This window comes from Medicago truncatula, chromosome 7 (genome assembly GCF_003473485.1).
Source record: "Medicago truncatula cultivar Jemalong A17 chromosome 7, MtrunA17r5.0-ANR, whole genome shotgun sequence".
Lineage (NCBI taxonomy): Eukaryota > Viridiplantae > Streptophyta > Magnoliopsida > Fabales > Fabaceae > Medicago > Medicago truncatula.
The window spans coordinates 14,924,468-14,949,375 of NC_053048.1; the positions used below are offsets into that span (position 1 = coordinate 14,924,468).

Genomic DNA, 24,908 nt, shown 5'->3' on the forward strand with positions numbered 1-24,908 from the left:
AACATATATCATAACAAAATATCACTCATCAAAATAAATAATATAAATCACACAAATCATATAAGTATATTCTAAACTCATTTAAAATAATCAAATAATTAGAGAGGGCGTTACACTAATAAAAGTCCCAATTTTTTTATTTTAAAAATTAAATCTACAACCGAAAGCTTCATAATAAGATACTGATGAGACAAAAAATATTTATACGGATCAAAACACTAGTAATCTATTAATAGAAATAAACAACAATAATGTGTTGATCAAAAACTTAATTACAAATGACATCTAATATACATTTGTATAAAAATGCAAAGTTTGTGCATAATACGTATATATATATGAACAATGACAAACCTAAAGTAACTAACAAAACCTTGTTTTTTTTCTCTAATTTTCCATACTAATTGGAACCTCTCGACAATTGATGACTCCAATATAACTGACAAAAACTTGGCTTGCTTCCTTAACTGGTTGACCTCGAGCATTCCAACGAACCTGAAGTAAGATTTCATGATATACAAAATGAATTCAGCAATGAATTAACAAGTCCAAAAAATCTCCATAAGGTACATGACATAGTCCTCAAATTCCATAAAGAATACATATTCTATAACAACCACCTCAATGTCAAATGTTTTGATATGAGTTTTATTAGTTATGGAACTAAAATGAAAACTTGAAATTAATTTGGGGATCAAAATGACCTATTAAGTCTAACTATAATTATTCAATTTTGTTTTGATAAAAACGTCGAATCGATTAGCAATATGTGAGTTTGATGAACAATTAATGGTTAGACTTTACTAATCTTTCATCCGAATTCCGATTTACTAGGGCTCTTTTCCCCTATGCTCCGGAGAGTTGATACAAAAACAAAAAACTAGATCTTTGAAATTTGTCTAAATTCAATAGTCAAAAGGGACAATTTATTCAAAATAAAATACTATTTTATTCTTTTACAAAATATGAAACCAAAACAATAAGAAGTATGAAGAGGATATATATAATTGCATTTTGAATACAGACTCATATGAAAGGTAAAATGTTACAGTTACCTTTGGGGATAGTTTGACCAATTTCAGGACTTGCAATGTTGGTAAAAATAGCTCCTGGATGAAGAGAATTTGCAGTAATATTAACCCCATCTTCTTAATCACGATGCAACAATTATTAAAAGATATATGAGTGTTTCACGAAAGTGGATGAGGCAAAACCAGATGTCCATATTTACTTTATGTATCTCCAAAACATATCACGTTTGTGTTTAACGTCCCAAAGTGAGTGACATTGGTATAGTGTTCTACCAAACAGGTGAGTAATTTAAACTCTAGATAACATCCCAATGTTAATATATTGCCTTTTTTGAAGTATAAAGTGAAGGGAAATAAGGAGAAAGGAGTTATAGTGTATAGTATAGTTAATTGAATAAGATAATTCATCAGTAGGTGGAAGAAACCTTCAATTTTGGGGTAATATCCGATGGAGAAACCTCACATTGCTTAGTTTGACTAGGTTTTCTTCTGGAATAAGTAATAAGAAAAATAGGAAACTCTTCTATATATGCGGAGTTTCACCCCATCGGAGTGGTTACAATCACAACAGACACTAAGCAGAAGATCGGACGATGGATACATTTGGAAAAAGATATGGTAAAAGACAAGAAAAGGGATTGAAAATCCAAGACACTTTGGATGGACAAGTTACTAAACTATACTATTATTGGTAGTAAAATAAAAAAAAAAAATATCTAGTCTTATTTGAACTCTGTCTTTGTCATAGATCCATAAGATCAAAAGTTACATCCTTTAACTTTATCAATGAATCAACATCTAAAACAAATACTGATAAAAAAATTATGACAGTACATAGTTTAAAATCAATAACAAGCCCCAAATAAAACAATACATAGAACAAGTAACACCAAGTATAAAAAGTTATCACGTGTTTAGATCAAACTCAGCTTCCGAAACAAATTAAGATCTTTTCAATTAGTATGCTACCTAATAATAGTAAGCTCATCTCATATGCTTTTGACCAAAGACATTATACATATAACTCACAAAATAACAAAATAAAGAGTACATATAAGAGGGAAATAACTTCAAAACATGTATACTACTGATACACATATACTGATAACTAAAAAAAAAAAGAGTGATTCCAATATCATAAAGTTGGTAAAAATGTTAAGATCATTTAAGCACTTATGAGTCACAAACTACCCGTGGATGGGTCAAATGTTCGTGATTTTCGGATATTAAACCATTATTTGATTTAAATCGTCAATATTTGAACTATCGATTTTTATTCGTGGGAAGCGAAAAAATGAGTAAAAATCCTTAAGACTTTGGATTCGGGGGTTGGTTACGCGAAGGGAAGGTGCTAGCACCCTAAGCGTCTATGGTATCCCATAGGAACCTCTTACCTAGATTATCTTGTGCTAAATTCATTTAATTGCTTGAAAAATTATTACCTAAAAATCTAAGTGAAAGAATGGAGGGAGAAGAAGTATGTTTTTGGTTATTTTTATTTGATTTGGAAGGACAAGTCCTCTGCCTACGTACCCTTTTGGGAAAGGGATCAAAACCGACGTAGTTCCACTCAAAAATTTCTTTGGCAGGTTAGGTTGATTTTAAGATTTTTGAAAATGAGTTTTAAGAAGAGAAAGAGGCCTCAAGGCATGAGAAAAAGAAAACAAGTGAGGTTGATTGATTTTAAAGTTTAAAAATGATTGAAGTTGAATTAAGATTGATTGAGAATTTGATTAAGAAAGTAAAGAGAAAATGTTGTTAACAAGATGATTTTTGAATTTGACATATTTAGGTTTTTTTGATAAAAAGGTTTTTTTTTCTTTCTAAACTAACGGTAAGCTAACGTAACGACGTACAAGAAATAAATGTGAAGTGTCGGTGTATGTGTCGGTGCTTGTGTTACCTACATTATTACATCAATTCCTAAATACAACCCTAAGGCCTTTATGCCAAAATAAAATGCAAGAAATAAATTTACACCAATTCCCTATTTATACACAATAAGTCAATGACAAAATAAAATGATGAGAAAGTTAAATGTGCATGCTATCATTCAAAACAAAGATTAAACCGTTAGTAAGCATAAGGAATATTGTGATGAATGAGACATAAGAAATAATAAGCAAGAAATTAAGAATAGACATATGAAAATAACAAGTAACAATTAAAATCATCATATAAAGACACAATAAAGCAACAATTGAAATCAAGTGAAGAAATGAGCAAAAAATTAAAAGAAACAAGTAGGATGAATTTTTGAAAATTAAAGAAAATTAAGATGATAAGAACAATATTTTTGGAATTTTTAAAAGCATTAGAATGTCAAAAAAAAAAGTGTAAAAAGTATTTAAAATGATAAAGAACAATTAAAAGAAAGAAATTGGCTCAGCAGGATACAATCTGGATGAATCTAGAGGTCCAAATCTAAATCCCAAGGTCTCATCACAGCCACTAAATCAACTGATCCAAGGGTTTAAAAGACGAAGGTGTACGAAATTAACATAGGCTGTATAGCGTAGGATTAAAGTGAGGGAGGAGGTATAAAAACACGTTGCAGTTGCTGTAACTTCATTTTTACAAAGAAACTTCTCACTAAAAATGTTTTACTCACTTCTCTCTCAACAAAACAAACAGCCGCCCCCTCTTGCTATCTTCTCAGACGAGATTCACAATTCCGGCACGGTGGCCGATGGTGCACCACCGTGCCGGAGTTTCAAAACTCCACCAAATTCAAAAATAATTTCAGTTTTAAATATCCTTTCTCTCCTAGAACTCAAATCCGACTCACAATTTTCAAATCAATTCACAAACGTTATAGATCTAACATTTAAGTTTCGAGAAAAAAAAATGACGAAGAGGAAAAACACTCACAGATCTTGCTACCTTCCCTCTGTTCGATGCGTCTCAGCTTCGTTTGCTTGTGCATTCGAGTTCGATTTCTTCTTGCGGTACGATCTCGATCCGGTCCGATCTGTTGTTGTTCTTCTCGAATTTGACTTGCTTTCAGCTTCTTCGTTCTTCGTCTACTGTGACTCGGTTCTGTTTTTGCTCGAAAACGGTGCGGTTTTGGTGTTGGACAGATTCGAGTTGGTTTTGTGACTTTATGAGTTTCTGGTGAATTTGTGGTTGTTGAAATCAAAACCGAAAATGATGGGTGATTTGTGAGATGGAATGGATTCGGTTTGATGTATGAGTTTGGAAATTATTTACGAGACTGGATTTTGTTCATTGTGTTCTTCATTTTACTTGCAATTTTGCTATTTGATTTGAAAATTAGGGGAAAGGGAGAGAATTAGGGTTTGTTGATTGTGATTGAGCGGCTGATTGGATGTGTCAGTCTCTGTACAGTGATTGGTTGCTAGCGGCTGCTATGTCAGTGTACAGTGATTCCCCTCTCTGACTGCCAATCATTAGTGCTTATATAGTGACCAACTAGGGTTTGAGCTGAAAACAACTTGGACGAAAATGCCCCCCAAATGGGACAGCAAGGACTTTATGACTAATTGGACAAAAAGACTAAAGCAATAAAATAATAAAACAAGACAAATAAATGATTTAAAAATAAAATAAAAATCGTAAGTCACTTAAAGGAAAGACAAGAAAAAATCATAAAAATAGAACCAATTAAAATAAAAAGAGATAAACACTAATGAAATAAAAAGTGATGAAAGAAATTAAAATGTTTAAAAAAGTTGCTTTCGGATCCTGACATAAGGTACTTCAAAGTATTCTCCCTGTCCAAATTACGTCTGAAATTATTAAAAAGACGCGACTTTTAAAATACGATTCGACCTTTTAAAATGACTTGACTGTTACGACTAAAAAGACTATAAAATGCGTTATAAAAATGCAGATGAAGTGATTTTAATTGTTGTAAAAATGCAAGCGGAGACTTAAATGCAAGATAAAAGTTTTTAAATGATTAAAAATGAAAAACACGAGTTTTAAATGTTAAAAAAAACGAATAAAAGAGAATGTGGACTATTTTAAAATATGGACAAAAAAGATTTTAAACGGTCCAACAATCCCAAGACATAAGAAGTCTACTCACTCATGGTCATCATAGACATGGAGAAGAAGAGAGAAAACATAAAAGTAAATGACAAGAAAGTAAAAGAAAAGAAAAGAACTTTTATTAGAAAGAAAATTGTCACTATTGAATTCCAAAGAAAAGATGAATATTTGTGATGGCTAGCTACTCTATTTATAGTCTACATTCGACTTAAAATCTAAGCAATTACTAGAATGTTCCACAAGTAAACTAAAATAAAGTAGCTTAAAATCTAAGCAAAAGCAGCAAAAGTAGCTCTGGAGGGTGGCACGGCCGTGCCAAGCCTAGCACGGACCGTGCCAAATTTCTGAGTTGAGGGAGATATATTTTTGTCTCCGAATCTTCGTATTTTCGTACCGAATCAGCTCCAAAACCCCTTTCTTTTGCTCCAAGACTCAATCCATCAAATATTCGTTCCTGAAATATAACAATATGCAATTGTAGTAAAATAGTTAAAAAAGGAAATAATATTAAAATAAAATAAACTTAAATCTAATTAAAACAAAACTAAATAACATATTAAAATAGATAATAAATGACTCATCAGATAGTCAACCGGCTTAAGACTTTGATCCCAAGAGTCGTGGAGAGACATCTCATAGTAAAAGTGTTGGAGAGACATCTCGTAATCAATGTTCATAAGCCGGAAAGAGATTCTATGATTAGGGTTATCAAAATTCATCATATCCTTTGTTTTGAACTTAAAACTCATAGGTGAAATTTTGATAACTCCGCATAGGTCGTAACATAGCAACCCACCCTAATCGTCCTAGCAATTGAAACACATTGTCTCTAAGGCCTAGTGTAATCAAGTCATAATTATCAGGGTACCTGCAAGGATGTAAAGGTTTAGAGATGAGATTTTTATACCTATCCCTTTGCTTGTTGTCCTTGAATATTATGCCATGGTTCTTTGTCGGTACTTGCTTCTTTGGGGGATGTCCTCTTGAAGATGTTGCAACTTCTTTTCCACTTCTTTTAGAAGCCATTGCCTTGACCTTGGTTGGACTTGATGTGGTTTTGGTGAAGGTTGGGTTTAGTGAATGTTTTTGGTGGAAGAGGTTGGTTTAGTGATGGGGAAAAGGTTTAAGTAGTTTTAGGGGTTGGGTTGTGGAAATTGGTGAGGAATTTGTGGGTTTTTGGTTAGGTTAATGTGGGCTACGAATTTGGATGAGTTTTGGATTGGGTGGATGAAAGTTGTTTTTGAATGAAGGGTTGTGGTTGGAGTAGTTTTTGTGATTGATTGGGTGAAGAAATTGGTGATTTGGTGAAGTTTTGATGGAGATATGAAGGTTTGAGGTTTTGTGGTTATGGAGGTTTTAGAGAGAAGATGGAAGGATGAGAGATGTTTGGTTTGGTGAATGAGGGAAGAAGAAGATGATAAATGAGGTTTAACCTTACCTGGGGTCGGGCACGGCCGTGCTGAGGTTGGCACGGGCCGTGCCAAGTTCCTGGAGTTTGGTGTTGGTTTTGTTGTGGCAAAGTCTGGCACGGCCGTGCCAGTGTTAGCACGGGCCGTGCCAAGGTTCTGGGCTCCAGGGCTTCAAAAATTTTCATTTTCTTGAATCGTTATTGGACAATTACCTACAAAATAACCTAAAACAACAAAAAACAAACAAAACAAAAGCAGTTAAATGCGTGGGTTGCCTCCCATGAAGCGCTCTTTTATAGTCATTAGCTTGACGTTAAGAAAGTGTCCTTAGAAGGGATCGAAGAGATCATATTGTGTAGATGACGCTAAAAAGCGTTCTTTCACATCATGATCTTTAATCATGCAACAAGAATAAAGAGCGGAACCTTTCATAACATTCTCCAACTCAAATCCTATCATCTCATCACTCACTTGAAAAATAATCCTACCATTCTTAACATCAACTATAGCACCCACAGTAGCGAGAAAGGGTCGTCCTAGAATTATAGGGCACTCATTGTCTTCATCTATGTCAAGCACCATGAAATCAGTTGGGATGTATATCCCTTCTATTTTAATAGGGATGTCCTCAACATATCCGACAGGTTGAATATTACAACGATCGGCTAACTTCAATGTTGTTTCGGTAGCTTTCAACTCTCCTATTCCCATCCTTTTAAAGAGGGATAAGGGCAACAAACTAACACTAGCACCTAAATCACATAAGGCTCGGTTTAAGGTTTCACTCCCTATCATACAAGGGATGGCAAAACTACCTGGATCTCTAAGCTTTGGAGGTGGCTTCTTGATGATTGCACTACTTTCCCTTGTCAAAGCTATTGTTTATTTGTGCTCTATAGCCTTTTTCTTTGAAAAAATTTCTTTTAAAAACTTGGCATAGAGAGGCATACGGGACAAAGCTTCAGCAAAGGGAATCTTAATGCAAATCTTTTTAAGTACGTTCAAGAATTTATTGAATTGAGCCTCCAGGTTAAGCTTAACAAGCCTCAATGGGGAAAGGGCTTTGTTTTTGTCAAGCGGTTTCTCACTCTCTATCACATCTTTCTCACCTAGAAACTTAACACTCTCTCCCTTGACACTTTTGGCTTTAGCAACGGTCTCTTCCACAACCATCTACCCAAACTAGTGATTCATCTATTCTTGATGAACTGTCAAATCACTATAAAGGTCAGTTACCTTGTTTTAAGCCAAACTCAGAGAAAGCCTCTAAAATAGCTCCTTATAGAGTTGTTTCAGAAAGCCCATAACACCAAGAACCAAACTCACAAATGACTACAAATACATGTATTAAATTAGTCATTCATTATGATTATAAGCCATATCATCTTAGTGTTACTCAATCTAGTATATCTTTTGCCATTGCACTAAGAAACTTAGCCAACAATCGGACCTCCATTTTTGAACCCACTTAACATGCTAGTACAGATAAAGCCTCTGTCAGTCATAGAAATGTTGAATCAAGAACATCTCATCAGCCAAATTGGACTCTTTGTAGGTCAATGGACTCTGATGATGAAATGATTGATGTGTATATTGATAGTAATCCTCACATTGCTTCCCTTCAAACCATTGACATACCTACCTCATCAACTGTCCAGTCTACTTCATATCAAACCTTAATCATTGCACCTCAAACCTTAAATGTCTCACTCCCACCTACCCTTTTACTAGATTTTGTTATACTAAAAAAGGTATGTGAGAACATTTTAGTGAATTTGGACAAACTTGTGAAGACCAGGAACAACTTTCTTCATATTGAGGACTATGAAGGAAAATGGATTGCTCTTAGAGAAGGAGTAGACACAGTGATGTGTGAACTTCATAAGCTATCTCTAGAAGGTCACCATCAGTCTATCAACACTCTTAACAACTAGTTCAAGGATGTTGTGAACAGTATGAAAGAAGTGGAAGCTAATAGGAATCAAGCTAGAAGCAAGCCATACATCTCAGATTTTCCATTATATTTGGATGCTTCATCAATCATCACTGCAAGTGTTCATAAAGACCTAAGTCAAAATTGGTTAACAAAGTTGAAAGTTCACACTGATGCTCCAATTCTTGCAAAGTTGAAATGTAATTCTCAACAAGAGAAGAAGATTAAGAAGCTTGAAAAGGAACTATTTGAGCAAAAAGTGATGTATGAGAATCTCAAGAGGAATATGGCTATTCAGAGAGAAGAATTTACTACAAGAAAAAATGTATTTTCTGACTTTTAAAATGACTGATTGCGACTGTTAGAAGGGTCGCAAATGTACAATTGCGACTGTTCCCCAACAGATGCGGATGTTGGGGTCGCAACTGTCTTTTGCGACAGTTCAGAGAACAGTAGTTTCAACCGTCGCAAAAGCTACTACGACAGTTCCCAACAGTCGCAGATGAAGAGCATTGGCATGGATTTGAAGGGACTTGCGACCCTTGACAACAGTCGCAAATGAAGACATTTTAATTTAATTTAAATGGGCTTGCGACCCTTCACAACAGCCGCAAGTGTTTATTTAAAAAAAATAAAAAATAAATGGGGCAATTTTTGTTGACAATTTAAATAAATATATTAATAAATAGGGTTAATGGTGTTTTACCCCCCTATAGGTCATTTTTGGTTTTCCCCCCTGTAAAATATTTTTTTTGATTTACCCCCTGTAAAATATATTTTTTTGGAATACCCCCCTAATAGGTCATAAAAAAACGAAAAAATTCTAAAAAAAAAAAATAAAGTCGTTTTTTTTATGACCTATTAGGGGGGTATTCCAAAAAATATATATATTACAGGGGGTAAATAAAAAAAAATATTTTACAGGGGGGAAAACCAAAAATGACCTATATTACAGGGGGTAAAGCACCGTTAACCCTAATAAATACTTAAAAGACAGAAATATATAACTAAAAATATCTAAATTCCATTCATATAATTCTTTCAACACAATCAAAACACTAGATAAATTACATGGTTTAAACTACAAAATCAAATCCAACATAAATATAATTCAACTCAAAGAGCAGCCAATAACATGAAAGACAACCAACATCCAAAAACCTCAAAGAGACCTGCAGCTGAAACAGAACAACGTGAGAAATCATCATAAGAGTGGCTAGGGTTTGTCCTCTAACATGAGAGTCGCCCAAATCATCATTCCATCGTATACTTGAAAAATTCAATTTCATCTCACATCCTTCAATTGTTACGGATTGTATTTGGTTGTTCTCTCACAATTATCTTTCTCAATTGTTGTGCTGGGAAAGTGTCCCAATTCACCATTCTTGCTGTGCTCATTTTTCAATTGGTGAAAGCTGGAACTCATCACGTTTGTTTCTAAACGGTAGTGACTTTTAAATTGGTTTAAGAAGGGCTTTGTGATATCCTTGAAGGTCTGCTACTTCCGTTTACGCGCTCCTGCCTTCCGGTGTGATTTTGCCTGCCCCAACCATGTTTGACTGGCAGGCGGAGCGTGCGCCTTCGCCCATCAAACTTGGAATCACTGAAACTTCCGTGCCCCCACCTGTGATTCTTACCGCCGCTTCTGCTGCTCAGATGATAACAGCTGCACCGAAACCTTCCTTTGCTCAGGCCCTACGGGGTAATTCAGCTCTCTCAGACTCACTCCCGGTGCCCTTAATTCGTGGTGATATGCTCTCTGCTAAAGTCACTGACGATATTTACGTTCGTGGATTGGATTTTTGCAAAACCAACCTTATAGGTCGATTAGTTTTGAACAAGGGAGATAAGCCTTTCTCCTCCAAGGATCTCGCTGCCACATTACATAAATTGTGGAAAGTGAAAGGGCCATGGCATCTAACATCCCTTGGGAGAGGGTTTTATGAATTTTTCTTTAACTCACAAGAGGATATGAAAACCGTTTGGGCAGCCGGTACGATCAGTTTGAAGCCAGGGTTACTTAGATTATTTGAATGGAAAAAAGACTTCAACATGCACACGCATCGACAAACTCACACTCAGGTTTGGGTTCGATTATGGAAATTACCACGAGAATATTGGATGGAGAGGACCTTGTACGAGATTGCCGGGGCGGTGGGAACTTCGTTACTCATCGATAATGTGACTCGTCACAGACTTTATGGTCACTATGCCTGCATTCTGGTCGACCTGGATCTCTCGAAGGATCTTTCTTATGAGATCTTGGTGGAACGTGAAGGCTTTGCGTTTCCATTGGCGATAGAATATGAGGGACTTCACGATTTTTGCAACCATTGTAAAAGTATTGGTCATGATGTTTCTAAGTGCTGTTGGTTGTACCCTAGAAAGGATGTTTCTAATAATAAAGATACAGATGGTAAGGGGAAAGAGAAAGTTCCGATGGAAAAATCTGCGTGGATGCTGTTGAAGAACAACCCCTCAGGTACTGGTTCCTCCAAGGCCTTTGAAGCTCCCTCTACAGAGCAGCCGTTGGTGACTAAGAATATTGCTGAAAATTCTTTTAGTTTTGCTTTGCAAAACGTTACAGACGAGGTACCACAGCGTTTGCCTATAGTGGAGCCTTTATTGACGTTGGTGAGAGTTGAATCACAAGATGCCGCGGTATCCCTTGAAGGGAACAACACTGTTCGGGTTATTGATGTTATTAAATCTCTAGTAACAACTGGATCCCCTTTGCACTTGGAGCATGTTGAGGTGCAGGAGGTGCCTATTGATGATCTAGTTGACACTATCACAGGGAATGATGCAGAAGCTACTCAAGATGTCACTGAAGGTACAACCATTGATGTTGACAATGTTGACAGGGAGGTCTCACCAACTGTACAATTTATTGGCGCAGAATTTGCAGAGATGGAGGAAACAAACAGGCCCATAATTGTCCGAGAGGAAGGACTGACGCATACTAATCCTCGTATTCAACAAGATCTCGATCTTTGGCAGAAAATTAAGGATTATGATCAACGTTCAGCAGAGAATCCTTTCGTGCCTTTGTTATCCAAAAAGCAGAAGCAAATGTTAAAGAAACACCAGTTTGATGGCAAAGCACCTTACAAGACCCGCTCCACGGGGCCGATCTCGCCTCCTTCTCAATGAATATTTTCTTCTAGAATGTACGAGTATTGGCATAGTATGGTGGAACAAACGCTTCAGGATTCTCCGAACGGACACGTTTTAGAGAGTACTACAGCTGTTGTTCCGTCTTCCATAGTGCACGTTGACGTGCCTAAGATTTATGTTTTGCCTCAATCTACTTCTGCTAGGACCATACCGTTGCTGGTCCAGCACAATGAATCACAAGATGTGGTCCATTCAAAGGTGGCCGATTCTTCTAAAATTTCTGTTGTTGCTGCTGTTTTGGCATCTAGTTCGTTCCAAATTCATAACTTGGCAGTTGATGTGGCTCCAATGGTTGATGATAAAGTAGGTGCTGACTCATAGGCGTACCTTTTACTATTTGGAGCAGCTATTTCTAAGGCATGGTGCTGCTGCTCCTGCTATCGGAATCAAACAGATGGATAACTACTATTATAAGTAAACATTTTCTGTGGAAATCAGCCCCATTTGTCTTGAGGATTTAATTTGTTTGCCTCCTAATGCTGCTGCAATTTTGGGAAATATTGGTCCTATTGTGTTTTGCTCGAATGTTTCTAATGACATGGAATTGGACAGGTACATAGGAAGTATTCCTTAAGTCGTTTTGTCATCTCCACCAGAATTTATGCTTCTAATTTTGGTGCAAAAAAGGTTGGGCGCTTCTATAGGCTTGTGTTACTTTTTAGAAATGTTTCTTTAGTCGGATTATGCTTCGAAACGGATGGCATAAGGGATCCGTTTGGTTGGATACTTTACCATCGGAACTACACTCTTATTTCTCTCGCGAGCGGTGTGGTCTGCCTTATTACAGATTTCCATAGTCTGTTGCCCTTTTCTTTTTTCTTTTTCTTTTATGTTCAGCTTTTGAGGGTTTTGGTCTAGTCCCCCCTCTTGTATATATTTTCCCCTTTTTTTAATAAAATCTTTTGAGTTTGACGGCATAAAAAAAAAAAAAAACAGAACAACGTGAAATGCATCAACACTCCAAAATAAAAACACAGTAGCTACTCATGTTCAACATTTCTATTTAAATGGTTAAGCTCATAATGAACTTAACCACAAAAACATCAGATATTGGCCTCCAATACACAAACCTAAGCCGAATGATTGCCTATGCTTAACATGGAAAATTCAATTTAAATACGAGCAACTGAAGCAACTATATGTACATATTACCAATGGGCAATTATAACATGGAAAATTATGTAAAATAAATAATATTCTTATTCTCTATAATAATATAAATACCAACATGTAATTCCAGCGCTTAGTACTGCTATAATAGTCACTAAAACCAACATGTAAATCTAAAATGAAATGAAGTCCACGGAAAAACGTACATGTGATAAAGATGTATCTTGCCGAACATGATGTATAATTTCTGCCAGAAGACTATAAGCCAAGGGACTCAACGTCTCAAAGCATGCTCGCCCAGTCCCAAGCAAATCCCTGAAAGGTTTAAAATCTATGAATTAGAATATGCTCAATACATTTGTATGCTGTCAGGGATTAACTTCCTCTTATTGTTCTACAATTCTCTATAAATTAGAATAAGCTCAATACATTTTTGTGCTGTCATGGTGGAAGGCCAATTTTTTGCCGTATTCCTGACAGGCGTGCATTTAAATCACAGCTATGAAATTTCTCAAACATATCTACTATTGTAAGCAAAAATAAAGGAAGCATAATCTAACAGTTAATCATTTGACATCAAATTATTCCAAACCAAGTACATACCAAACAAATTAAAATATTAACTATTGATCACGAACCAAGAAAGTTTCAAGCAGAAACTATTCTAATCCAGATTAAGCTTCAATACACTAATAGTAACAAACCTTTGATCAGTGAACATCAAAACCTTTGATCAATTAGAAATTTAGAAGCATGCCATAGTTATCTATGAACTATAGCATGTTGAACCTTAGAAAATCAGCATTCTAGAAACATAAAGTTACATAAATGATATCAATCTATAAACAAAAGCAATATAGAATTTTTATTCTTAACCTTTCTACTTTCTATAGACTAATTACAGGTAATGACTTAAAAATCTCTCACTGATGCACAATCTTAAACTGCTTATACACTTTTTCAATTGTATTAATATTTAAACAGAACCAATGACAGGATTCGAAACCACTTTGATCCGAAAAACTATGCTTCACAATCAGGTAAAATAAATATAGCGAAAAAATAGAAAAATAGCAGAGCATTATAAAAAGCATGCAGAAACAAAAAATTTCATGTCCCTAAAAAAAATTGCATTTAGAGTGACAACCATACCATAACAGAACTTCGCACATATTTCAAAAGTAACAGGTCATCCAGGAATGTCATGGATGTGAATTTCGTCGTTCTCCTCATATGTGGTTGAAACCAACTTTTGCAAGCGTAAACTTTTGGACAAAAGTGGAAACTGCAGCAGATATTGATCAGGTAAAGGTTCAATAAGCAGCCTAAAGGATAATCAAACCACATAGACTTATGTAGCGAACGCGAACAACTGAACGAAACAATTGTATACAATAATTACAAAAAGTGTATTATTTGGCTCTATTTCACAAAAGTGCTAGATAGAACTTTACCTTATGTAGATAAAATTTTACAACCCCAACATTAACAACTATGTCAGATGCCAGCTCAGTTGCCACATACCTGAACAAATATATGCCACTTAACATTAATTTGAATGAAATGAACAAACCAAAAGAAAACATAAAATATCAAGATAAACGATATTGAACCTACTACAGTATGACAAACAATAGTATGTTTTCTGGCATACACATTAAATACACATTTAAGGCAGAAAATGGAAAGAACCATCTCTTTTATTCTCCAATTGCTAAAACGCATATTTGTTCTACTGAATTAACAACAAACATGTATCTAATACTGCTCGCAAATATCCAGAGGTGCAGGACACAACCAAATATGGCTATGGTCACACTCTGAAGTTCGGTTCAGGGCTGAAGAACCACCCACTAGTTTGATTTTGGACCCATAAAAAACAGTGAATGAAATTGAGGCCAAAAGTTTGAAAATTATCTCACTATTTCTAGTACATAACAGACATTGATGGAAAAGTGAACTAGTGTAACTACCAAATCTTACATGAAAGCTAACACGATTATACTAACTAAGCTTTTTTAACTTGAAGCAAGAACTTTTAACAATTTCTAAATAGGTGTATCATATAATTAGTTAACATTGATGAGCGTTTAACATTTTCACTCAATCAGAATTAGATCCATATAACTACTATATATGTTTCTAGATGAAAATCAAATGCCCTTTAATCGCATTTAGAGTGAAAACCATACCATAACAGAACTTTGCACATATTTCAAAAGCAACAGGTCCTCCAGGAATGTCGTGGATGTGAATTTCGTCGTTATCCTCATCTGTGTTTGAAACCAACCTTCTTTGCAAGCGTAAACTTTTTCTATTTGACATATATTTGATCTACTTTGCACATATTGGTTTATGATACAACACTAGCATAATTTGATCTACTCTAAATGCGACTAAAGTGGTGGTCCATGTAAGAGCACTACCTTTGGAGGAAGAATACCCAACTTCTGGAAGCACTCCTTGTATTGGAAAAATGATGGCTTCGACTAACTCTTGGATCTGTCAACAAAACCCAAACTATGAATCATAAGATCCACTTATCTTATTGACCATAAATTCATTAAAAAAAAAAGGGCTTCAATTAGAGTTGCTATCTCAACCTATGGCTTATACAGTCATACATACATAGCAGCTGAGCACACAGATTAGTGTTCAAAATCAGATTAATTGTTGTAGTAGAAAATTTAAAACCAGCACAGTTTGAACTAAAATCAACATTCATCCTTTGCTATAGAAATAGCCTATACATAACACTAAACTATTATTACATATAAGTTGTATACCCAAGCAGGACCTCAAAACCAGCACAGTTTGAACTAAAATTGCATTATATTCAAAAACTTTTAACTAGCAAAATTAAGTCAGAAAATAAAACTTTACCCAAGTCAATCATTTATTAAAAAAAAATACCCTTACTACACAATAAACAAGTTCAAATACATTCTTATAACTTCAATTTTTCTCAGTTTTGAATTTCAAATATTTGAACAAAAACTTTAATCGAATTAAAACCAGCAATTTCACCGAAAATTTCATGAGCAAAACTTTAAATATAGCAAAATCATCTCACACTAGACAAAACAACCTAGACAATTGAAACCTTTAAAACAATCTTAATCGACAATGTAATCATGAACTTAAGCCGCCTCCGGATCATTAGACTTTAATTCAAGAATAACTTAAGTTCATACCAAAAACCCAATTTCACAATCTTTCACATTCCCACCCGAAATATCACTTTTAACTTGATTAAAATGTTTGACTACTCTTACAAGTCTTACCTAAGTCTATATGAGCTGAAGGTTCAACTTGTAAGTTTCATTGTTAGCAAAAGTTTGTTTTCGACAAAAGTCTAGAAATTCCCAAAAACTTCCAAGTTAAGACTCAATTGAAGAATCATTTTACAAAGCTCGGATTGACCCCCAAAGACCCGGAACAAAATTCAAAAGTGGCTGAAACTGGGCTTGTTTGCTTAAGCGACCACCTGGTTCGCTTAAGCGAACGAGTTCCAGTAGTCAGCACACTTGCACACTTTCTGGTCGCTGACTGGTCACTCACCAGTTCGCTTAAGCGAACGAGTTCCAGTAGCTACCAGAAAGTTCGCTTACCAGCTCGCTCACCGGTCGCTTAAGCAACCTAAACCCAGAAAATGCTATGAATGCTCGCTTACAGGTCGCTTAAGCGAACCTCTAAGCGTACGTTCACAGTTTTGCAGAAAATGTTACGGGTTTGAACCCCCTTTCACCCAAAATCCCCAATTTTGATCCCTCTTTGCCAAAATATGTTTTCAAATGATGTTTATAGGTCAATATGACTAAAAGACTCACAAGGACTCAACCAAACATGAAAACACTTGACAGTTGGACCATTTCACAATTTTTCATCAAAACACCAACAACATCTCATTTCTCCACACAAATCATGAATCATGCAAACCCAAGTCATGAATTATCATCAACAACATGACATATCAACAACAACATCAATTGATCATGAAACTTATCACAATTCAACAACAACAAAGCATAATTCACCAATTAAGTATATTTTTAACACATACCCATTTTTCATACTTTGAACATGTAATTCAACCAACAACAATTCAATTATTCATAACATCATACATCTAAACATGTTATCATAATTAGAGCACGAATTTCATCATTTATGAACAATTAATCAATTCACCCAATTAAGCACTTTTCATACAAATAATTGAAAAATTGCAATAAGTGATTATGATGAATTCTAACCCCCTTACCTTAGTTAAGTTAATTTCTCTAGCTTAAGCTTCAATTTTGCTCCTATCTCTTCTCCCAACTCTTGATTCTTCAAGTCCTCTTCTCTCTATCCTTTTCTCCTCTTGCTCCCACTTTCTCTCTCTATTCTCTCAAAAATATCTTATGAATGAAAGTGTGAGGAAATTTTTCATAACAGTAGGTTTTTATATCAATTCCCCTTAATGGGCATAACTCTCAAACTTAATAGACTTAACCTATTTCTATTCAAATCAAAATGTTTCTACACCCACAACGGTATTTCACTAATAACGGTCAATAAGTGTAAAATATCACCAACGGTCAATAAATGGTAAAATCCTAATTATTTACTCTAGTAACTTAGTAAAACCACGGTTCTCATTAAGCACTAAAAATAATTCTCACCAAAACTTATAATTTACCCGTCCTCACAAAATGACCAAAATGACCCTAAGTCCAAAAAGACTAAAATACCCTTCTAACATGGAAACCCATGGAAATGCACCAAATGATGAATAATCACAAACAAGCTCATAAACACATAATAAAAGTAATTAAAATAAATAAAACGAAAAATCGGGCTGTTACATTTTCCACTAAAAGGAAATCCTTTCTTTGCTTGAAAATGTTATTCCCGCCGTTTTGCTTGTCTTCGACGCAAAACATCTCGTTCAGCTTTCCATAGTTGAAACCCTAATTATGTGCTTCGGGCTTGATGCTTCGTCGATGCTTCTTCAATTTGTACATGAAAGCTCTTCGATTCCTGCAATGTTAAAGGTCAAACATATGTCGACCATATTAAATGAGCCTGTGAAACTTACACGCTAACAAATGCCCCCTAAAAGTACCATTTTCGATGACATAAATCTTATCAATGAGGAGAAGATTGTTATTTTTGAAAGTACTATTCTTGTTTCGCTAAAGTCTTTCCCTTCTTAATGAACGACACCATTTTATTGCTTCAGTGCGTGTTCCCTACAACGTGCATTACTGCTCTACTAAACTGTTATCCAGAAAGACAAAGGCTTAAAACCTCTTTTAAAGTAAGAAAAAAAAATTCTTCTCCTTTTTGATAGAAATCGTGTCTAGGGTCCATTTCCTACTATAAATAATTTCGCATTCTGCTTCTTTTCAATGATCTCACAAGAAATCATCATGTTCACCGCTTTTGAGAAAAATGGAAACACTTCCAAATGATCTCGTAATGGTTATCACCAAAAAGGTTGCTGCTTTTAGAACTCATGACCTCATGAGTTTCGGTGCTACATTCAAACTCCATCATCAACTTGCTAACAAAAATGAGGCGTTTAGGGCACTGAATAAGGATTGTCGATGGCTTATCGTTGATCTTGCTTCGTTCCCGGCATGCCGTTTCGCGAGAAAATTGTCCAGTAGTGGACATCCTTCTTACAGCGTAGCAATCTTTGCTTTCATGTTTCATCAAGTTCATCCTGATTTGAGGATAATCAAACAAGTTCTTGTGAAAGCTATAAAGCATGGTTCCGATGGGACAACTTACTTCCACCTCATGCTGGAGGTTTTGGCTGCAGACAATCCCTCTAACGATCACATCCTTTGTGGATTTCAGGATCTTTTCGTGCGTCGTCAACTTGCGAACTACCGAAGTACTATTTTGAATGCGGCGGGTCCGCACTTTCCCTGGGATTCCCTTTCCTTTAGGCCAATATTACCAGGCTTAAGGTACCAATTCTCTTGTCCCCCTTATGCACTCTGTAAAGGGATTAGACGGATTCGAAATGTCACTTTGCCCTTCCATGGCTCGGACGAGGACTATCCTACGACAAACTTTTGTCTCTCATGCCATATCGACCCTGAACTTGCTTGGTTTTTACGACATTTTCGTTTTATGGATCTTGGCTTTCTATGCTAGCGGGCGCTCGCGGCTTTTCAAGCACTTCGTAGTTTGGCGTTAGCTTCGTTTTAGGTTGTAATGCCAAGTTTTTGTTCTTTCCTTGTTTGATGTCGTTATGCGTTGTTGTTCATGACATAACGAAGTCCAATTTTGGAATGCTTCGGCAATTTTGTAATTTCTTGCACTCAAACTTTGATATTGACAAATTTGTCACAAAGGTTTGAAGCTAGAATTACATCTATCTTAGTTTCACCCACTTCTCACGGTTTTCTTATTTAAACTTTTGAATCATGAAGGCAACTAATGCCAAATCTCACCATTTGACTTTAACTAATGGAATCACATCAATTCCTTATTGGGGATACAATCAAATTCATTGTCAGTTGACCAAAATTCCTTAAGTATCAACTTAAGTGTTTCGATAGTATCTTTGTTAATGGTTTCTTAACCATCTTTTTACAATTACTACCCATTAGTTGAGTTTGATTTAGGACTCCGACTACACAACCATGATTTAGTTCTAAGCATCTTGCTTAGACTTGATGATCATCTTCATCATTTCCCAAGCTTAGGGAATTTATATCCTCTGTTTGCGTGACATCTGACGTGGTAAGCCTTGTAAGAGGTTAACACTGCATGTCACATCAGTTAACTGACCAACTTAACAGACTGACTGATTTGGTTGAGATTTTCTAAATTTGGGGACTAAATACTTAGCTGATTTGAGGACGAACTTGGCTGATTTTTTAAAATTCAAGGACGAAGTTGGGTAATTACTCAATCCTTTGAATAAAAAAATTTGTTTGCAAAAACAAAAGCTGTTCGAAGGGAATTTGTGTGTGGCGATACGAGTATGATGTCCCACCAATCACATGGAGGGGTTGTGCTCTAACTCTAGCGGAATTGTACAAGACTAACAAATGAACGGTCATTTACAATCTTCTCTACATCTAATCCTTTTCCAGCCAATCAAATAGCATTTATCACCCACGTGGAGCACCAGGCCCCACCCAACCACCCCGTCACAGGTATATGCTTCTCAGTTTTCTTCCTACATATAGCATTTGCACTAGTCAGTTAGTTCTATCTAATATATACAAGTATCATCAAACATATATTTATTAAGAACTAAAAATATATATTGTTACATTTAGTTGCAGCCTACGTGCAATACCAAGAGCTAGTTTAGGTCATGGGGGACTCATCTTCTTCGGCTTCATACATTCACTTGGTATAGTTTCACACTGCATATATATATATAATATAATATATCTACTTTTGACTTTTTCATTCTTGTTGTGACTAATTAAATACATCCTTTTGTCTTTCATGCATGCATGTTGAATAAAATTATTAATTTCTATAAATTGCAAATATAATTAGGTGCAGCACCTGATCGAAAAGTGTTTGATCTTTCACATGACAAAGGAAGAGTGCATGGAAGCGCTCTCTAAACATGCAAATATAAATCCAACTATAACATCCACTGGTATGATTTTTAATTACTCTTTCCATAATACTATTTACAACAAATACGTAAATACTATTAACAACAAATACGGAAATATGGAAACTACTAGAAAACAAGCACAAATGCAAATATCACATATATACAGCACTTCTTGTGTCTTGAAAACTCAAGAGATATATATGGTCAAATCGTGGAGAAATATATATCGCAAATTATACAAATGCATTACATAGGCATATATATATATATATATATATATATATATATATATTCCTTCCTTAAAAAAAAAAAAAAAAAGGCATATATATCTTGCTTTTGATTGATGTACGCAATGAGACAGCTCTAAAATCTACTATTTTGCTAAACATGGATCTTTGGACTTTTTCTGAATGTACATCTAAGAATGTCACTTGATTGTTAACTATTACCGATTGGTGTGATGGGAGAGATGCATGCATGCTTAAGAAGGTAGAAGCAGGGGTGGCCCTAAGGGCGGCGGAAGGGACGGTAGTCCAAGGCACCATTTTTTTAGGGGCACAAAATTATTATATTTACTTAGTAATTAGTACAATAAAGATAGATTTTTTTTTTTTAATTTGCTTTGATTAATTCTATTGAAAATATATTGTTAGAGATTTTTATTTTTTTTAGCTTTCGCACCGGTTTCCGATCTATCAAAAGTGAGCGACTAATCCAGCTCATGCGTAGAGACATGCGCACTGGCCAAGCGTTGTTCCCCTTAGGTAAAAAAATATAAGAAGAAAACTAGTCTAATAGTTAAAAGGGTAAAAAAAATCTTTCGCCCAGGGTAGCAAAATCTTATCATCTTCATCAGTTCGAACCTGTTCATCACTATCACTCGAAAATTCATCTGCTCCAACACCAACCATACCTTTTAGTTGAATTTTCCAGTTAGCTTAGTTAGGTTATGCCTTGTTAAAATTTTTGAAATAGACTATTTGAATTTGGAGATTAGGTTTTTTAGCTTGATTATTACTTATGCTTTGTTAAAATTTTAGAAATTTCAGGGTTGTCATAGAACACCACAATGAAATTTTACGGTTGTCATAGAACGCCACAAATTTAAGAAATTCTCTGATTTTTTAATTTGCATTTTAGAGATACAATTCATGTAGCATTGAGGATTTAAGTCTAGTTATTCCTTTTTTAAATGTATTGTGTCGTTTTGATGGTTTGTCCAAAAAACATTTCTGTCACCCAACAATATCAGTTATAAATTTATTTGTAATTTGTAGTTGGTGCTGGAAAATACAAATTTGCGAGACTGAAATTTGATATGTTTACAACAGCATCAAAGCATGACATTTGTAAATCAAAGAAAGCAAACATGATAAATGCTATAGCAGAAAATAAGGCAGATCTTGTTGTTTATGGTCGTTCGTTCTTAGCTAATCCAAATTTGCCAAAGAGATTTGCATTAATTAATACATGATTTAATTATAAATAATATAAGTTAATAAATCAAAAGTAATTAATATTTTGTATGAGGACTAATTTATAATAAGGTAAAGTTTAGTGTTAAAGTGGTCCACGAATGGACACACTACCTAAATTGGCATCAACAGTTATACTATTGGCTAAACAAAATAATTTTTTCAAAAAAGTTAGTTTCATGTTACACCGTAGAAGCACCCTTTTTACAAATGATCTATGACATGTTTATTTAGAAAATTTTAGTCTATCTGATATCATATTTTGAATTTAAGTTTATAATAATATGTTTACATATGAAGAAAAAAATGTAAGCTAATATGCTTGAATTAAAAAAATTAGCAAGTTTATAATTTAATACAAAGTGTGAAATTGAATATAATAATGACAGTAATAAAAAAATTATTTGTAATTTACTTAATTAATTAAGTAGGTATGTCTGTTAGGTCTAATTTTTTTTTTAACCAAATAGACTTCTAAAAATAATTATTTTATCCTTCATTGTTTTCTAAAAAACCACACCTTTTCGGATGGACAAATCCAAAAAATAAAAAAAAAAAAGTTTTTCCTTACGTAGATGAGTCTAGTGGGGGGCTGTTTTTAAACATCATCAATTATAACATTTAGGTCAAATGCATCTAAAGATCCTTTAAATTAGGTTATAGGTCTTTGTTCGTCGGTCTCACCATTCTCATAGGTCAAACGTAGACTGGTTGTTAGATAGGACAAACAACCAAATGGGTGTGGTTGTTGAAATGAAATTACAAATTGGGATATATCTATGAATGCAGTGTGGAATGAGCTAGAGAAGGTGAACAAGGAATTTTTTGAGGCATATAAGATGAAGCCAAAGAATAATGAAGAGATAATGATGTCCCAGGAAGAGACAACTCGGATGTTACAGAAGATGATCTCAGCTTCGGATTCCTCTAAAGGTGCACAACACGACGATTAATAACATAACCAATTTAGGAACTTCCCATGCAACCAGCCAAAAAATTCAGAGGAATTGGATCTTCCCTACTTTATTATTATCAAAACCTAGTGCTAGTAGTCTATGCGCAATTATCGTATGTGTTGTCATGTTGCTCCTCTGCATTATTATGGTACTGTAATTGTCAAGAATATAACATAATACCTTGTCAACCTTTGTACGTAGTATATATAATATTCATGTCGTGTCTGTTTCTATGTGATTTTTCGGAAGAAATCATGTTGTTTTTCTATCTCTTGTGTGCGACTTAGATTCGTCTTTAATATTCTCGAGTGATATTTTTAACATTTGCTTCGTCAAAGAAGAAAATACAAGTTCAATTAAACATTGTTTGGTATAATCCCGGAGTCATAAGGTGACTCGGTTTTTTTAGAGGAAATATAAAAGTTTGAATAATAATCTCATAAATTCAATTTTACTTGCTGATCCTTTTTTTTTTTTTAAATATTTAAATGAATATATTAAAAACCAACAAAAAATCCTCTTGTACAAGATCTACCAAAGAAAACTAAAATGTTCAGATGTTACAATAATACAGACAAGCTACTACACAGTAGCCTAGAGAAAATAAAAAATTATCGTACAACCTGAAAGCATAACAAAAGACTTAATCTTCAAACCATGTATTCAAAATCGAAAAGATCATAATAAGATTTTAGCCACCAATAAGCTTTGATGTTTAAACTTTTCCAATAAAGAGAAAAGTTGTTCGGTCTTATTTTGAAAATAGCTCATATTGCGATCCTTCCAAATTAAAGAACAGAAATTCAAATTATGTTAAAAGCCAAATAAGACTTGATGAAAAATCCTCCAAGACCTCCAAACTGAGTAAAATGCTCAATTAACAAACCATGAAGAGCCATAGAAAAACATTGTCAACCCGATATCAAAAGCCAAAGTTGAATGTAGAAACCACAAGTAAAAAACAAATGGTCTTGATCCTCTACCATGCCACAAGTAGCCGTGCACAAAGAATCATTATAATCCAAAATGTTTCTCCTAAATAGATTCATTTTTGTTGCTAATCTACTCAAGAACAAACGCCAAGTAAAATTATTGATCTTAAGTGGAATTTTCTTAAGCTACAAAACATGATTAAAACGGTCATCAATATTAACTTCAGAAATTATTAAAAGATTATAAGCACTTTTGACTGTGTATCGATGGGAAGAATGAAACTTAAAATACCTCAACAACAACCCCCACCCCACACACAAATAATCTCCTACACCACTCCCACGCCTCACCATTAGAATTCCACCCCAAAGCAAACGTCTCCGCAACTGTGGATAATTTATTAACAACAAGGTCAGACAACATGTCTAACATAAAAAGATACACCATCTAACAACGGGCCCTTCCAAACCATAGTGGAAGCCTCATCCCCCACCTTTCTCATAATATTATATAACAACGACCTATGATCTAACAAACCACCCCTCATTCGAATGTGATGCAAGTGTCGCCACCATTATGACCCCCCCCTCTTCAGATTTTGCACAAAGCACATTACACCAGATACTTCCTCCAACATCCTCCACGCCCATTTACCAAGTAAAGATAAATTAAACTCTTTCAGCCTCTTAACCTCAAAAATTCTCCCCTCTTAGACACAAAATATCCCATTTAACCCAAGACAATTTCCTAAAACCCCCAAAAAATTATAAAAGATAGAGTCAAGGATAGAAAGGATACCTGAGGGAGCTTTGAAAAATGAAAGAAAATAGACCGGAATGGCAGACAATACAAATTTCAAGAGAATCATCCAACTACCCAAAAAATGATTTTGACCCTTCCAACCAGACAGTTTACCTTTAATACAATCAACCAAAGGATAACAAAACTAAAGCTTTCTCGGATCACCACCAATAGGCAGCTCCAAATACACAAAAGAAAGACTCCCATGCTTATAATTCATAACAATCGCTGCCTCATGAAGTCAAGAACCCGCCATATTAATTCCAAACAAGCTTTTATGGAAATTGACATTCAACCTAGAAATCTTTTCAAACAGAAGCATAACCCTTTTTAAAGCACGAACGTTTGCCGAACTTTTTTCACCAATCAAAAGTGTATCATCAGCAAACTGTAAAAGTGTAACAGATAAAGAGGCATGCGCCCTCATATGCGGATTAGGCAAGTGTACCAAATCATTACCAAGTAATAAAGTGATAAGTTGAGA

At 34.8% G+C, this 24,908-nt stretch overlaps 1 protein-coding gene and 1 long non-coding RNA gene across 2 annotated transcripts; one reads left to right on the forward strand and one right to left on the reverse strand.

Moving 5' to 3' along the window:
* Nucleotides 1-5,286: 5,286 nt before the first annotated feature.
* LOC25479285 (uncharacterized) lies at nt 5,287-17,118 on the reverse strand. The gene is made up of 7 exons (XR_003008700.2): nt 16,939-17,118; nt 14,867-15,176; nt 14,129-14,198; nt 13,827-13,959; nt 12,881-12,989; nt 5,953-6,678; nt 5,287-5,499 (listed from the first exon to the last, which is right to left on the reverse strand). It is a non-coding gene; the product is annotated as an uncharacterized lncRNA (long non-coding RNA).
* Nucleotides 17,119-19,905: 2,787 nt separating this feature from the next.
* Nucleotides 19,906-22,958, forward strand: LOC25479287 (uncharacterized). The gene is made up of 3 exons (XM_013588274.3): nt 19,906-20,040; nt 20,193-20,298; nt 22,524-22,958. Exons 1-3 carry the CDS (start codon nt 20,002-20,004, stop codon nt 22,685-22,687), a joined length of 309 nt encoding a protein of 102 aa, XP_013443728.1. The 5' UTR covers nt 19,906-20,001; the 3' UTR covers nt 22,688-22,958.
* The last annotated feature ends 1,950 nt before the right edge of the window (nt 22,959-24,908 follow it).

Excerpts from the sequence above, each read along its gene's own strand:
- LOC25479287 (XM_013588274.3), top strand. The coding sequence starts at position 20,002 with ATGGGGGACTCATCTTCTTCGGCTTCATACATTCACTTG. Across the intron at positions 20,041-20,192 it reads CGGCTTCATACATTCACTTG|GTGCAGCACCTGATCGAAAA; the intron begins GTATAGTTTCAC and ends AAATATAATTAG. Across the intron at positions 20,299-22,523 it reads TCCAACTATAACATCCACTG|TGTGGAATGAGCTAGAGAAG; the intron begins GTATGATTTTTA and ends CTATGAATGCAG.